The sequence below is a fragment of the Platalea leucorodia genome (assembly GCF_965183815.1).
Source record: "Platalea leucorodia genome assembly, chromosome: 1".
NCBI lineage: Eukaryota > Metazoa > Chordata > Aves > Pelecaniformes > Threskiornithidae > Platalea > Platalea leucorodia.
The window spans coordinates 107075332-107090511 of NC_138823.1; the positions used below are offsets into that span (position 1 = coordinate 107075332).

The 15180-nt window shown below is 36.9% G+C and overlaps 1 protein-coding gene across 1 annotated transcript in view; it reads right to left on the minus strand.

Annotated features, from left to right (window-relative positions):
• Positions 1-15180, minus strand: part of ADCY1 (adenylate cyclase 1) — a gene marked incomplete at its 5' end in the record, with an annotated part of 160895 nt that overhangs the window by 46640 nt on the left and 99075 nt on the right. Inside the window, 2 exons of the mRNA XM_082310612.1 lie at positions 4609-4750; positions 6219-6377. Coding sequence (XP_082166738.1) covers positions 4609-4750; positions 6219-6377 — 301 coding nt within the window. The remainder of the gene's footprint in view (positions 1-4608; positions 4751-6218; positions 6378-15180) is intronic.

Genomic DNA, 15180 nt, shown 5'->3' on the forward strand with positions numbered 1-15180 from the left:
GAGTGAATTGCTGCAACAAATACAAAGAAGTAAGCCCAAATACAAAACCACCTGGTTATCGTCAAGGTTGTGGCCAAACCTTAGGAGATGTTATACTGCAGGAGAATTGTACTTTCTAGAGTAACCATAGAAGTGAAGCAGACAGTCCAGCTAAGCTCACTACCTCTGCTGTGCTTCTGGCAGCCAGCTACGCCAACTGTAAAACTGAGGCAAAGATACTTTGACTAATGTCAGTGCTGACAATGAAAGAACAAAGAATTCTGATGAAAGCCAGATCCGCTCTATTAAAAAAAAATTAAATTAAATTTTAAGCATACAGCTTGAAAGTCAGAACAGGATTAGTCAGGTAGATTACCAAGGAATCACTAATGGAAAAAGTTATTTAGCTAGGTCTAAGCAGAGTTATAAGGTTCTTTTAAGGTGCTCTGAGATTAACAGATTTTTTTTTCCCTGAAATAATATCCACATATAGTAATATTTACAACACTTCAGAAAGCTAGCACATTTTGAAACTAAGAGAATGTCCATGTGTCTAAAGCACAGAGTATGGATCTTGTGAATATTTAATATATTAGCAAGAGATCTGTTTTTCTAACTGGATCAGACTTGTTTTAAAAGTCCAAGATATTCATGTATGTGGTTAGACTTGTGGCTAGTTACATTAATCAAACTTTTCAAATCTTGTCTCAGTGCAATATTTTGGTCACATCACTGTAAGTTTTAGTATCAATATAAAATATCATGAAGACATAATTAAACTTCACTTAAAAGAACTGTGCTGGCATTTTCAGAACTAGAAACTTTGTCAGGGCATTATAACATTTGGTATTATATTTAAAAAGCATATTCGCATAAGTTTTTAACTATGATGGCCAGCAAAAAAATTTAATTAAAAGAAAATTCTGCATGCCTTTGGAAATCAGATGAATTATTTAAGTCTGTTTAGAAGCTGAATGTTATCCAGTCAAACATGCATAATTATTGCTTAATGATGATAATGATGATGATGATGATGATGATAACAATAATAATAACAATAGATTAATGTAATCTCTACCAAAATCAAAACTGTAACAAAACAAAAAGAAAAGTATTCTCCCAGTGGCCACTTAGAAGTGCTCTTACACATATTAGCCTATACACCAAACTAGCCATCAGATCAGATTACAAAATTGTTGTTGTTAGCTGATTCAATAAAAGATTAAAAAAATTTTGAATACTCTATAGTTTGTTCACATTTAAAATGTAACTGGTACATGACTGAGTCATCTTATACTGTTATTCTCATTCTTGGCTTGGGCGATATTTGTGAAGAAAGATCTTCCTGTCAGACCAAATATGGAAGAATGAGGGGTATGTGTCTTCTAAATAAATAAATAAATAATTTTAAAAACCTAAGTGGGCCTATTTACCTTTCAAATTCAACAGATTCTTGGCCATCTGTTGCTCATAACATTGATTTTCATTCCTCTTGGCATCATACCTGCCTAAAGTCAGTTCATATTAATGTCAGGGATGATGCATAAAGAATAAAAAATGCGTCTGCATTTCAGCTACTGAGGCTCCGGAGGAAGGAATACAATATTAAACCAGCAGATACCTGAATTCACCTAAAGAAACTCCATCTTGTTTGTGCTTCATGGGTAGCCTTCTGTTTCTCTGTCTCTGAAGAGCTAATGGCTGAATCAGGGTAGGAGGGGACAGCAGGTGTTTAATTTGAAGGCAAATATACTATTATGTAGCTCGTGGTCCAATGATCAGTATGCAAGTATACGAAGACTGGGGACAGCTGTGATGTACTGTGACAAACAGCAAAGTGACATGCTGATTGATCTGCGAGCCCAGTGGAGAAGCCAGTCAATACCAGTGAAATTCATAAAGTGTTTCTTTCTGCCAGTTTGGCTGACACGCCGGAGAGCTAATGTCGTTAGCCAAGCTGTACCGCAGCATCTGCCTCTTCCACAAACCCATCAGTGACACCCATGGGTAAGATGGTGTTTGGTTTATGCAGCTGAGGACAAACCAATCAGTTGTTTCTCAGCAGTCACCAGGAGTTTCTCAGCAATCTTGCAAAGACAAAGAAACGTGTTCTCACACAGTAGTAGGTTCTCATCCTTGCACATTAAACATGCATTGACCTGGTTTACTTTAATATATGAATGTCAAGCTCCCGCTCCTCAGTCACTGGTTTATGCAACAGAGTTGACACAACACAGTTTCTATATGTAAAAGCCATATTTATCCCCTTTTCTCTCTACTCTCTGTGCACCAACCTATCAACAATTTCCTGAAATGCAGCTGTTCTCAATATGTGAAATGAAATCTGATACATAATAACATAGGAAATGAAATTATACATAATGCTGCAGGAGTGAAAACAGCAGAAAGCCAAGACAAACAAGTCTAGCAGCAATAAGCAATACACCTACCTTAATTAAACCCTCCCTTACATTTTCTTCTTTATTGGGATTGATTAATTTAGGAAGTAATTCTGGTTTCAAGAAAGCCACCAGAAAAATCTCTCACTGACTGCCAAAACAGAATCTAGCCCACTGGTTTTCCACCTGTTTTCTTTCTTACTACCTAAAACCGAATCTAATCATATATAACAGCGGAATAACAAAACGTGAGATTGCATGATTTTCACAGCGGATGAGAGCACTCTATCTCTCTAATAACAAGATGCTTTAGAGAAAGTGCATAAAAAAAACCACCCTTGCAGCAGCCTTTCTGGGATAAAACAACAGGAGTTTTCACTCTCAGAATCAAGTTCCGCTGGTGACTGGACTCCAAATATTTCCATAAAAACTCACTTTTTCCTTCAGAAACTTCCCTTTTCCCTTCAGAAACTGACTGCGGGCATGGAATTCAAGATGACCTGTTTTCTCCAGTTACATTTTTGTCAAACACCCGTTGGCTAACACCCTCAAGTATGGAGCTTTGACATCACTTTAAAACCTTGTCTGTATTGTTTCCATACTTACTTTCAGAATTGGATATTATAATTTTCCCTCTAAAGGTCAAATCCCTGAATGAAACTTGTTTGGGCAGAGTCTCAGAAGATAAGGGTGCAAAAGTCTGTATCCCGAGTTGTCTGGCTGAGATAAAGAGCAATAAAGTTCCTTTTGGCCTGTAAACATGTTATGGCAGATAACTTCTAAGATAAGCCTCATTTGATGTGGAAAAGGTTGGAACAAACTGAATGTGTTTAAATGATGATTATGGACTTTCAAGACTCCTACTGAAATCACAAAACATTTTGTAGTAGAACAAAATGCTGCCCTAAACTCAGCAACTGGTTGAGGGAGAAAGGTGTGACTATAAATGAATCTGTTGGAAAACCACCTTCACTGCATGCTGACACTCAAGATATTTCCATCACACTGCTGGGTGTCTGTTCTCCTTATCCTGAAAATCTGGTTAGAATGAAGAGTCACATCCATGTCCATCAGGGGTGGCTAAATCCTGATCAACATCTAAGAAATAAGTTCCTGCTCAAATGAGCTAAAATCTTACCTTATTCTTTCCATACTTTCCATTTTCTGTTCTCCACCAAAAAGAAGAAAAGAGCAGAAAACATTATTGTCCCTCAACAGCACTGCTGATTTACTCCTCTTTCCCCAGTACTTCTCCAGGGGTCTGACAAAAGGAAGAAGCTGGAGGGAGAGGGGAGCTTAAGAAAATTTGGAGGGAAGGCCAGCTAAGATAAGAAAGGGATGACCAAAATCATTGTGGGAGTCTGAGGTGGTAGAGCAAGCAAGGAAAGCATTGAATTTGTCATAAGCAGTTCAATGTAGCAGGAGAAAAACACATGCATGTTTTGGACAGAGTACATTATTTGTTGCAATAATCTTAGAAAATTTACTCAGCTTCAGCATAAATACCTGATCGGTGGTACAGTGGTATATACATTCGAAAGCAGGATGGTTGACTACAGCCTCTTCCTCTGACCTGGATAAAAGGTTGTACAGCTTTTCCAGACTTCCAGGGGATGTTAGTTCAATCACTGCTGAATTCATTTCACTAACTTTTCTGCTGTGGGCATGATATGTCTGTAAATACTACTTTTTCTGTGTCTATTTATTGGGGAATCCTCCAGGCCCAGTAAAGGAGCCACTAGTATCACAAGTGGTTGTAGAAAGGGTTAGGAAAGCATGAGTAAAATGGCATGGGAATATGGGAATGAAAGAGTGAAGAAAAGTAGAAGAAAAATAGCCGAGCTGTGAGCATTAATATTCTGAAACACCCTTTTGAAGGGAGGAGGAAGGGAAGAGTGAATTCTATTTTTTTATATATATCATATCATTTCTAATAGAATGATTACAGAATCTGAATAAAACAACAGTTTTCTTTTTTGGGTGGTAAAGGGAAAGATTGTTTTATTTTTAAACTTCAAAAGTAAATTGATCATCTTCTCTATGTAATGTTCAAAGTTAGCTTTTTCAGCTTTCCTGCCTCAGTCAAAACCAAAAGATCTAGTTTCAAGAGTGTTTAAAGAGCTTTTAGAAATAAGAAATACCAGTATTGCCTCTGCTTTCAGAATATCACACAACAGTTGTTGAATTACAAAAACATATCACAGGATAAGATAGAATTTGTGGAGCTTACCTTCCTACGATGGGATGGCACAATAAAATATGTTTCAATATTATGCTTCTTCAAGAAACTATTCCTTTCATGACCATATCCTGGTTCTACCTCGTAGTCTCCATTTAGGCACTCTAAGGTGGTCTTTGTAATGTGAACTTTCCTGGAGACGAAAATCGGACATTGTTGTTTAAAGCAAAGATACATTATGAACTAGTTGCTATTGAAATACGCTCCAGTGCAGAAGATCATAAAGAGGTCAAATTACGTGCAAACCCCTATTTTTTATGCAAAAAAATGGCTTTGTTTTGTCTTTTCAGCCAAATAGAACATAGAAATATTTCTATGATTACATGCATTTTCTAAACTTGAGCAGAGCGAACAGAAAAATAACTGTTGACTGTCCAAACACTTGCAGATTTGTTGATTTGTAGAAAGTGAAAGTCTGCATATCATCTTCCACATTGCGTGGCTTTCTTAAGTGTTTACCTCACTGCCCGCTTGGAAAAACATCCTGCTGTTTGACACTTGTGACTTCACACTCCAAATGTCTCCTGTGCATAAAGGAGAAACTTCTTTTTCTGTTCCCCTTCATGTCTCTGCCTTATTTCATTTACTCCCTCTGTTTTGTAGGCAGCTTTCTAATTCACTTTGTTTTGGCAGCACAGACATCTTTGATGCTATTTGTCAGTTTTCTTATCCTGAAAACTGTCTTCACATTTTCTCCTGAAAGACCCCTTGTATTTGAAATGTCTTCACAGAAGATATCTGAAAAGCTATTACTGCTTTCCTCTATTAAACATATGTTCTGATTTTTTTCGCTGGAAAGCCTTAAGGTAGGGAACACACAAAATACACAGCCAAAATTGTCTAAGGCAGACATAGGTAACAAACAGCAATTCACTCATCTTTACCACAAAAATTAAGAGGTTCCATTGTCGCCCTCTTCAGCAAATCATGATCTTGTAAAAATCCAACAGAGGATGGGAGGTCCCAGTCCAAATGTGAGTTGCACACAGAAGCACACCCATGCACCTTTGCAAACCTGCATGCGTGCATTTCAGTTGGGTCCAAGGCTGTCCAAGGAGTACTTAAAATTCCAGGATGTGCCCCATAGGTTGGCTGTAGGTTGATGTGCTACCGTATCATTTGCACACTCACCATCAATATTTGAGTGCATAAACAGGTATTTTTTTTCTATAGCACACGACTAGTGTTGGAAAACTTGCCATGTAAAAGGAGTGAGGCACATGCCCCCCCACATATGTAGAGGTGCAAGGGTAAAAATTTCCTGGAACAGCTAGAGGGTTTTACTTTTATAACACGAAATAGTGAAAGTCTAGCATTCCTACATTCCTAGCATTGCCTCATTCCTACTCTTTATATTTAGCAGCTTCTAATAAGGATTTCGTTTGGAAATGTTTTGCTTCTAATCTAACCTGTTACTAACATAAATACCAAGATAATTTGGATTATTCCACAGCATACATCACATGATACAGTGATTGCTCTTACCGAACACAACCCTTCTTATTGATAGCACTTCCATTGCAAATGCCTCAAAGAAGGAAATAAATTCTTCACCCATACAGGTTTCTGTTTCTTTTTCTATGGTTCTTTCTCAGACTTACCCAGGCAGTCCTCCAGCTTCCATTACATTAGCTAAAGTCACATCATTTGACCAGACATCATATTGCCATTTTCGGAGACCCAGGACCCCACAAAGCACCCTGCCTGTATGCAATCCAACTCTCATGTTCAGATCAACCTCTGTGGCTTCTGCAACAGATCTGGAATAGACAGCATCAGAATATTAGTCTTTAAACAATGACACGGCTCTTGATTTTCTTTTTCCTTCTCTCCTTCCCCCAAAGTTAACATATATATATACATGGCTGAATAGACAGGATCTTTTAAAAAGCCTCAAATGATATATTCAGGTACTGTCCTTTTCCTTCACTAGTTTAAAAGCCCCAGTTGTACTTCCAAAGAAATAATTTTCTTGGTCATATTTTAATTATTGTTAAACCAGAACCTCAGTATTTCTAAATTTCTTGACCTAATACATTAAAATTTAATTTTCCAGGTTTCAAGGAAACCCAGAAAAGATTATGTTTTGTTATATTTAATAAAATAAAAAAAGGGACAATAAAGCAAGTGTAGTAAATGGCTTTGTCACTAAACTTCCCTAAGACTATAACTTTTAGGTTTTATTTGCCACTTTTGCAGTATTCACTATCACGGTCCTACAGAAAAGTAGATATTTTACTAGGAGATAAACAAAGAACTTTCTGGCTGTAACTCAAATAACTCAGAGACAGCCAGCTTAACTCCTGCACTTTCTTGTTTATCTTGCATCTCACACATATTTACTTTTTTTTGTCACAAGTGTTCCTTTTTCCTAATGCATATTTATTTCAGCAGGATGACAAGCGACCACAACGTGATTGCTGGAATCAAGAGAAGATTTTTGAAACGATCTTATTAGGCTTAATTTTAACCTGACATGTAAATAAGCAAACATGTTTCAGTTCTACCATTAGTCCAGACTGCTTTCAACTCAGTATTAAAATGGGCTACCTGGTTTTTTCTTTTTACCAAAAATCTCCGTTAATATTTCTCCTTATCCTAGCCTTGGGTTTACTGGTTGGTGGATTTTTATCTCTCTAATTCTTTTTTACCCCCTCCACTTCACTCATGTAAAGATCATGCTTGATCCGATATGGGTTAACTGAATTTCGTTATGAAGGAGTTTAATATTAAACATTAAGGAAAAGATTGGTCTTGTGAGTAAAATATAAACTTGAGTCACTTAAGACTGGCATTTAATTTCTCTCCTCTTTTACCACAGTTCATTGTGACTCAAAGTAATTTTATCTTCTTTTGGTTCTCCATCTGTAATATCAAAATAATACTTCCTTCTCCTTACTTCTTTCGTCTGCAGTGTCTTGATCTCAAGGTAACAGCGTAAAACATTTAATTTGTAATTAAAATAATATAAAATAATCTGGAAGAAGAGCAGAGTGTGGACCCCGACGCTTCCTCTCTGTGCAGCACAGAGGGTTAAAAATAATAAAAGAAAGTTATTGTCTCATTTGTGTTGTCACAGTCTCTAAGTTCACCATTTAACTAAAATTCCACTTGAATGAAAACCTACTCAGTTAAAAATCAACTTTTCTTTCCCCAAGTGTCTCAGACGTCAGTCTTCTTGGATGACAATTATTTAATATTTCATGATCTTTTTTCAACTGATATTTTCACCATGTGCTACTGCTAGGAAACTGTTGCAACTACTAGTAATCAGAGTTGTGCTATGCCTTTACATTTATGGTATGCTCAGCTAAGCATCATTTCCTATGGTGAGACTGAAAGGGAACAGACTTCTATATTTAAATGCTCTTACAGTTTCTGTGAGAAAAGTGGTATGAAGAGGTACTAGTTAAGAAGGCAAATGGATAAGCAATGACTCCACTCTTCTATGTTCTAATTGGTTCAATTACCCAGTTACAGGAGTACAGGACAAAGAAAATGATGAAACCTTCAGAGATTTTCATTGTGTAGCTGGGAAAGGAGGAATTAATTGGCAAAGTCATCATTAAAAGCATTTTTAATTTTGATGCCACAGTAAGGAAGGATTCTTCATTTCTGTGAATGCAGGACATGCTATAACTTGCACCCTGCACTGACTTGTGAACACTGAAAAGGAACCTTGAAGCTAATCGTCTTAAATATTACACGCAGAGATAACACTGTGCATAAATCTTTGCAGCTTTCTCTGTTACAGAGACACCTGGCATTCCACAGTTAAGTCGCAGCCCAAAAAGAGACAATATCAGTGAATAAATGAAACCAACTAATGAGTGTAAGACTTGATTTTTGTTAGGTTTTTAAATTTAAACTTTCCAATGCATTTAACAGGAGAAGACCTTAAACTGAGGCTCTGGCTATAATTTTCCCTGGATCTTCATTGACCATTATATTTTTTAAAGTATTGTCCAGCTACGCTGGATTTGGCAGAGGCCTTTAGAAGGACTTTTCAACTATCTCAGGAGTAGTCACTGTATTTGTATATCTTGTATAGTTGCACTTGTTTAAATACAATTAACAGAAAGGGCAACATAGGTCAATATGTGGGGTGAACAGCACTAGATACCTGGCCTCGATTTAAGTAAGCCTCTGCAGCCATGAAGTGCTGAAGTATATACCGTGTCAGCCATCACTAATGGGAGCAACGCGGAGATCTCTTTTGTCCCCATAGGGAATATGGGCATACCACATTTTTCAGTCTTATTTTATGCAACAGCACAGAAAGGCTTATGCACAGCTTTCTGAAAGATTAAATATTTCCTTGTCCTATTTCTACTCACTGCAAGTCAGCTTTCCTTTATTTGGTATCTGCTCTCAGTCAAGCCTCGAAAATGACTCCAAGGAGTCCTAAAAGGACTCAAGTGTTACAGGGCTTGCTGTGCACACTCTCTGCTTGACAAAGCCTTGAGGAAATGAAAGGAGCTAATATAAGGCACCTAATCATAACTTAACCTTTGTATCTTCACCTGTGCATGTGTATTGTGCCATTAACAGACTGACCTTACACCAAGACCATACCCTGCAAGCCAAAGCCCTTCAGGATTACACCTTGCTTGCCTGTCTATATTCTCATGCATAACTAAGCACCTATGTAATTATCTTCATTGGTGAACCTGCAAGTGTGTGAGATGATAGTTCGCAAATTAATGTTTATTTTTTTTTCCCATTTAAAATAGTATGTAAAACCTCAGGCTAAATATAAGTGGAAAGACAGTGAAATTCACACATTGACAAAGACCACTCCAGACCTTTGAGCTTGCTTTGTCCCAACTGGCTTGAAAGTGAGGAGGAAATTTAATCTGTTTTTAGAAATTTGAATAGCAAAACAAAAAGTAAACGATAAGAAATGAGCAGCGAAATACACCATAGCTGATCATACTCATTGTCAAATAAGCTGGACTGTATAATGTACCAATGAACCATAAAGCAGAGTCTGAAAACACTTTACGTTTTGAATAAAAGATTTCCAGAAGTACTCACTTAGTAAAAAATCTTCATTGAGAACGCATTTCTACATTTTCCCCAGAAATTACAGTGTGTTTCAGGGGTGCTTTCACCATTCTTAAATTTGAGTAGGAAACAAAGCTCATGAAAAGTTCATTAAATTTTTTAAATTTACCTTGAAGACCTGTGTGCCCTTTATGCAGTTAACTTCCATGCATATACCCCATTGAACGATCAAAAATGAGGAATGTTAAGTAATATCCAAAAAATAGGCTTCAAATATAAAATCAGAGCAGTACCACAAGCATATTCCCAAACAACATCAACATTTCTGCACTAAAATATCGCAAAAGTGTCCAATGATGCATTTTAAATTATAAATACATTTCTGAAAAAATATCAGCATTTCACAAGCAAGCCATGAACAGGAAAAAGAAGTTTCCCAAATAAATTATTCATTATAACTTATTCTCTCCTAGGTTCAGATAGAGAATACTCAAAAGTTTTCTAAATGTTAACACAAAAGTAGGCCCAGAAACAAATGGAAATCAAAGAACATTTTCTTTTTAAACTAGAAGCGTGTAGAATCTATGGAAGTGACTAATAAGATAACCATCTACCCTGACAGCTCAAGTATCCTACCAAACCTTTAAATTTTAGTTCTCTCCTTAGCTACAAATATTTCATGTGCTTCTACAAACCATCAAAGTCATTCAGATCATCTGCAGAACAGCTCCAGACCTGTGGTGCATTTGAAGGAAAAATAAAAAAAAGCTCTGCATCCCATTTCTTATAAGTTATTTAGGGCTTTTCTTTAGGTCCAAAAATATCTGCATAGAAATAGATGTTTCCCAGCTAAAGGCACAGACAAGATTTTTGGTTCAGTTACATACATTTGCTTTTTATATATGGACGGTTCTAAGAGAAGGGTGCCCTTTAATTTTGCACATCTCCCTAAATATCTCTGTGTCAGTTCCATTTCAACACCATCAGGAATTGGTTAGTTCTTGGATGGTAATGACAAAGACTATCTTTCCGTGAACTGCTCTGTCAGCCCAGAAGGCCATGGGAGGAGAGGCTGCAGGCCATGGCCTAGAGTACCAAGTAACACCACTACACTAGGCCTCCTTGTCCTCTATCCAGTTTGTCTTCCCACAAGGCGGGGGCCATGTTAGTCCTCTCAGGCAATTAAGTTTTGTTGTTTGAAAACCTTTGCTGTCCCATTTCGGCAGCTATTTCTCCAGGCCAGGTTCAGGTTATTTTGGTTTGTTTGGTTTTTTGTGTTTTTTTTTTTTTTTTTTAATATTGACCAGAGCTGCATGCTTTCCCAGTATGTTGCTCACCTGGAGCATGGCAGCAGAGAGCTAAGGCAGAGCCTGGGCTGTGAAGGTCTGATGGCTTCAGAAGTCAAGAAGCTCACTTTGACAGTGGTGTAAGCTGACTAAGCTTTCACCAATGGTGATGAAGTCAGCTCATGGTAGACAGCTTTCTCCACTGCTGAAAAATGCAGTTGCTGGTTCTCCCAGAATTCAAGGTCAACTTACTCCTGCCAGTCCAAACTTTCCCAGGCCCTGGACCTCTGGAGGACCAGGGGAAAAGTATCAACAGTGTTGACATCATGAAAGTTAGTGGTTCTGTCTTCTTCCTCAGACAAAAGATAACACAGGAAAACTTGACATTTCAATTGGGCTTCCTCAAACTGGCTGCTGTAGTTCGTCTCCCTTTTCCCAGTGCTGTTGGTCAGGCAATGACCAAACCCATGGGAAGGAGACAGTTCAAGCATCAGCCTCCACAATGTGCCATGCAACTAAGCAGCAACACAATGTGCAGGTGCAAAATAAGCCCAGCTTCCATCTGTGAGGTCTTACGTGCATGACTGGTGGAGTCATCCATATTAGGTAGAGTCATCTCTATGGGATAAACTCACCTATGTGACACAGAGAAAAGCTGATCTATCTCCTGATAGACCCCACTGGGGCGTCCAGATTTCAAGAAGCAAAGGTTCATGGACACTTTCTTTCAGACCTCTTCAAACTCCACATGCAGTAGGAACATTCAATACAGGAGGAGAGACGAGACCTATTCTAAAGTAACCCTTCCCCTCCTTCCCCCATAATATGTATAGGTTAAACTGACGTAGTCAGCACCAGCTGCTGTGATCTACAGATGTGCTCCTACTGTGCCATGCTACCTGCTAATGTAGACATAGCCAGTGATGCAGCTAGTGGTGTAATTCCCTCCGAATGCGTACGAACATGGCATCCTAGTAAGATGTCAAGGGAAGGAGTATCGTGAAAATGTACCGTTTATATGACAACGTGATTACAAGATCCCATTACACTTTTGACAAGTTTATGAATGTTAACCCCAGTATTCTGGGGTCCCAAATCTAGTATTTATATCCTGCTCACCCAGATTCCTTCCTCATTTCCAATTGGAAACATCACAGTTCACTTCTAGCCCTGTGGCTTTATCAAGTGCATTTAAATAACTCCCTGATTCCATTCCATTTCATCTCCTAAGAGGTTACATTTCTGGACTGAGCCAAATAATTGTTTAATATCATTTATATCAGTCGACACAGTGCTCTTTAAGGAAAGACAAACTATTATTAAGAATGTATAAAATTGCCCCTGTAATGCTAGCTTAAACCAGAACTCTAGCCAGTTTATGGGGGTGAGAGGGAAGAGCTTGGATAGCTGGGCAAAACTTTTCTACATGGCAATTAGCTAATAAATATATCTATTTAGAAAGTAAAATACTGTAGTAAATAGAGTGGAACCTTCAAAGGCAAGCAATTTAAGTAAGGTGAAGAGCGAACTTGGCCTAACACACTGTTCAGAACTGAGGTGAGGACAACATCTGCCACATTAGAGCAACATCTGGCACATTAGAGGTGCTAATGAACATGACCATTTTAATTATATTACTAACAAAAATCTGACAGTTAAAACTCACCTGATGAAAGCAACATTGGTGGTATCCAACACTTAACTCCCATGTAAATACTGCCACGATGGTTTAAGTAACTCTGAAGTAGAACAAACACCTGGCCTGTACTGAGGCACAGACACAAAACTCATTGGCAGCAGAAATTCTTTTGGAATAGAAACAGAACATAACACTATCTGTTTTGTTGATTTTTTCAAGAAATAAAAAGATCCTCCCATAGTCATAGAAGCATAGAATCATTTAGGTTGGAAAAGACCCTTAAGATCACCGAGTCCAACCGTTAACCTAGCACTGCCAAGTCCACCGCTAAACCATGTCCCTAAGCACCACGTCTACCCATCTTTTAAATACCTCCAGGGATGGAGACTCAACCACTTCCCTGGGCAGCCTGTTCCAGTGCCTGACTACCCTTTCAGTGAAGCAATTTTTCCTAATATCCAATCTAAACTTCCCCTGGCACAACTTGAGGCCATTTCTTCTTGTCCTATCACTTGTTACTTAGGAGAAGTAATGATTCTGGTGATTCTGGTCTGACTTTCACTGTGCCCTTGAAAAAAATACTTTGTAGAAGGCAGATGAAATTGTGAAAAATTTAAGTATTTTATAATGTTCTTTGAAAATTACCCTGAAAATCTCAATCTAAATGTCATGAGGCAACATTCTCAGATGATACTCACACGCAGCATGATATTCTAGGATACTTAAATAACAGTTACACAGAACATGAAGAGAATAGAAAGTATCAGTTTATATGAACTCTATAACATTCAACTCAGTCAAATCACAGATCCATCAACCAGCCACTAGAATCTTCTATTCCTTGATTTCCTGGAAAAAGGACATCTTGGTGGTACATATCTCTGGGACAGGCACTTTTCACAGCTCCATCAGCTGAATCACAACCGAAGTGATTTTATTTATTTATTTCTCCCAGGTAACATGACAAACCTGTTACTAGTGATGATGACTTCCAAGCATAAACTTACAATGCCAAGACCTGATTTCTGCAGTAAAGTGAATAGACTTTTAGAAGACTACCAGCTGGCATCCAACTCTGGGTGAAAGGGGGAAGTTTAAAAACAAAAGGGACTCTGCATCTCATGGGACTGATAAACAAAACCACCTAATTATCATACCAACAGAAAATAAAATGTTGTGTTCCGGCTTTACCATCATAAGGCCTTCACTTCTCCTTTTCATTTGCTCAATGTATTTTCAAACAAATTAATCTGGGGAATCTTTCTTCTAACTTTGGTCTCTGTGAAGGAGTGAAGAGTTTTTTCCTAATCTTCAGCAGAACCTATTCTCCTGGTTCGGAGCTCTTTGTGCAGTTGGCTTATCCACGTGCTTCTGTCATCTAAAGAACCTCACCCAGAGTCCAACAACATCTGAACAGATGACGTTCCACTTGCAGTAAAAGAAAAAAAATAGCATTGCCATTGTTGTGGTTCAACCTGGCAGGCAGCTAACCACCACACAGCCACTCGCTCACTCCCCCCTTGCAGTGCGATGGGGGAGAGGACTGGGAAAAGAAAAAGTAAGATTTGTGGGTTGAGATAAAGACAATTTAATACGACAGAAAAGGAAGGGATATTATTATTATTATTATAAATAATAATTATTTTAATAATAATAATAAAATCATTGTTTTATATTTATATTATTTATTTATATTATTTTTAATAATAATAATAATTAGACAGAATTAAACAGAAAAGGAAGGGATATTATTATAATAAATAATAATTATTTTATTAATAATAATAATAAAATTATTGTTTTATATTTATATTATTTATTTATATTATTTTTAATAATAATAATAATTAGACAGAATTAAACAGAAAAGGAAGGGATATTATTATTTTTATAAATAATAATTATTTTATTAATAATAATAAAATTATTGTTTTATATTTATATTATTTATTTATATTATTTTTAATAATAATAATTAGACAGAATTAAACAGAAAAGGGATATTATTATTATTAAAGGGATTTATATTATTATTAAAAATTATAATAATAATTTAATATAATAATTTAATTTAATTTAATAATATTTTATTTAATAATTTAATTAATAATAATTAAATTTTATTTAATTAATTTAATAATAATTTAATATAGTAGTAATAATAAAAATTATTATTATTAAAAATAATATAAATAAATAATATAAATATAAAACAATAATTTTATTATTATTAATAAAATAATTATTATTTATAATAATAATAATAATAATGATAAAAGAATATACAAAACAAGTGATGCTCAATGCAGTTGCTCACCACCCACTGACCAGCCTGTCCTCAAGCAGCAATCGCTGCCCCCCAGCCAGCTCCCCCAGTTTCTATACTGGGCATGACGTCATGTGGTATGGAGCAGCCCTTGGGCCAGTCTGGGTCAGCCCCCCTGGCTGTGCCCCCTCCCAGCTTCTCACTGGCAGGGCATGAGAAGCTGAAAAGTCCTTGACTGGTGTAAACACTGATTAGCAACAACTAAAACATCGGTGTGTTATCAACATTATTCTCATGCTAAATCCAAAACACAGCACTATACCAGCTACTAGGAAAAAAAAAAAATAACTCTATCCCAGCCGAAG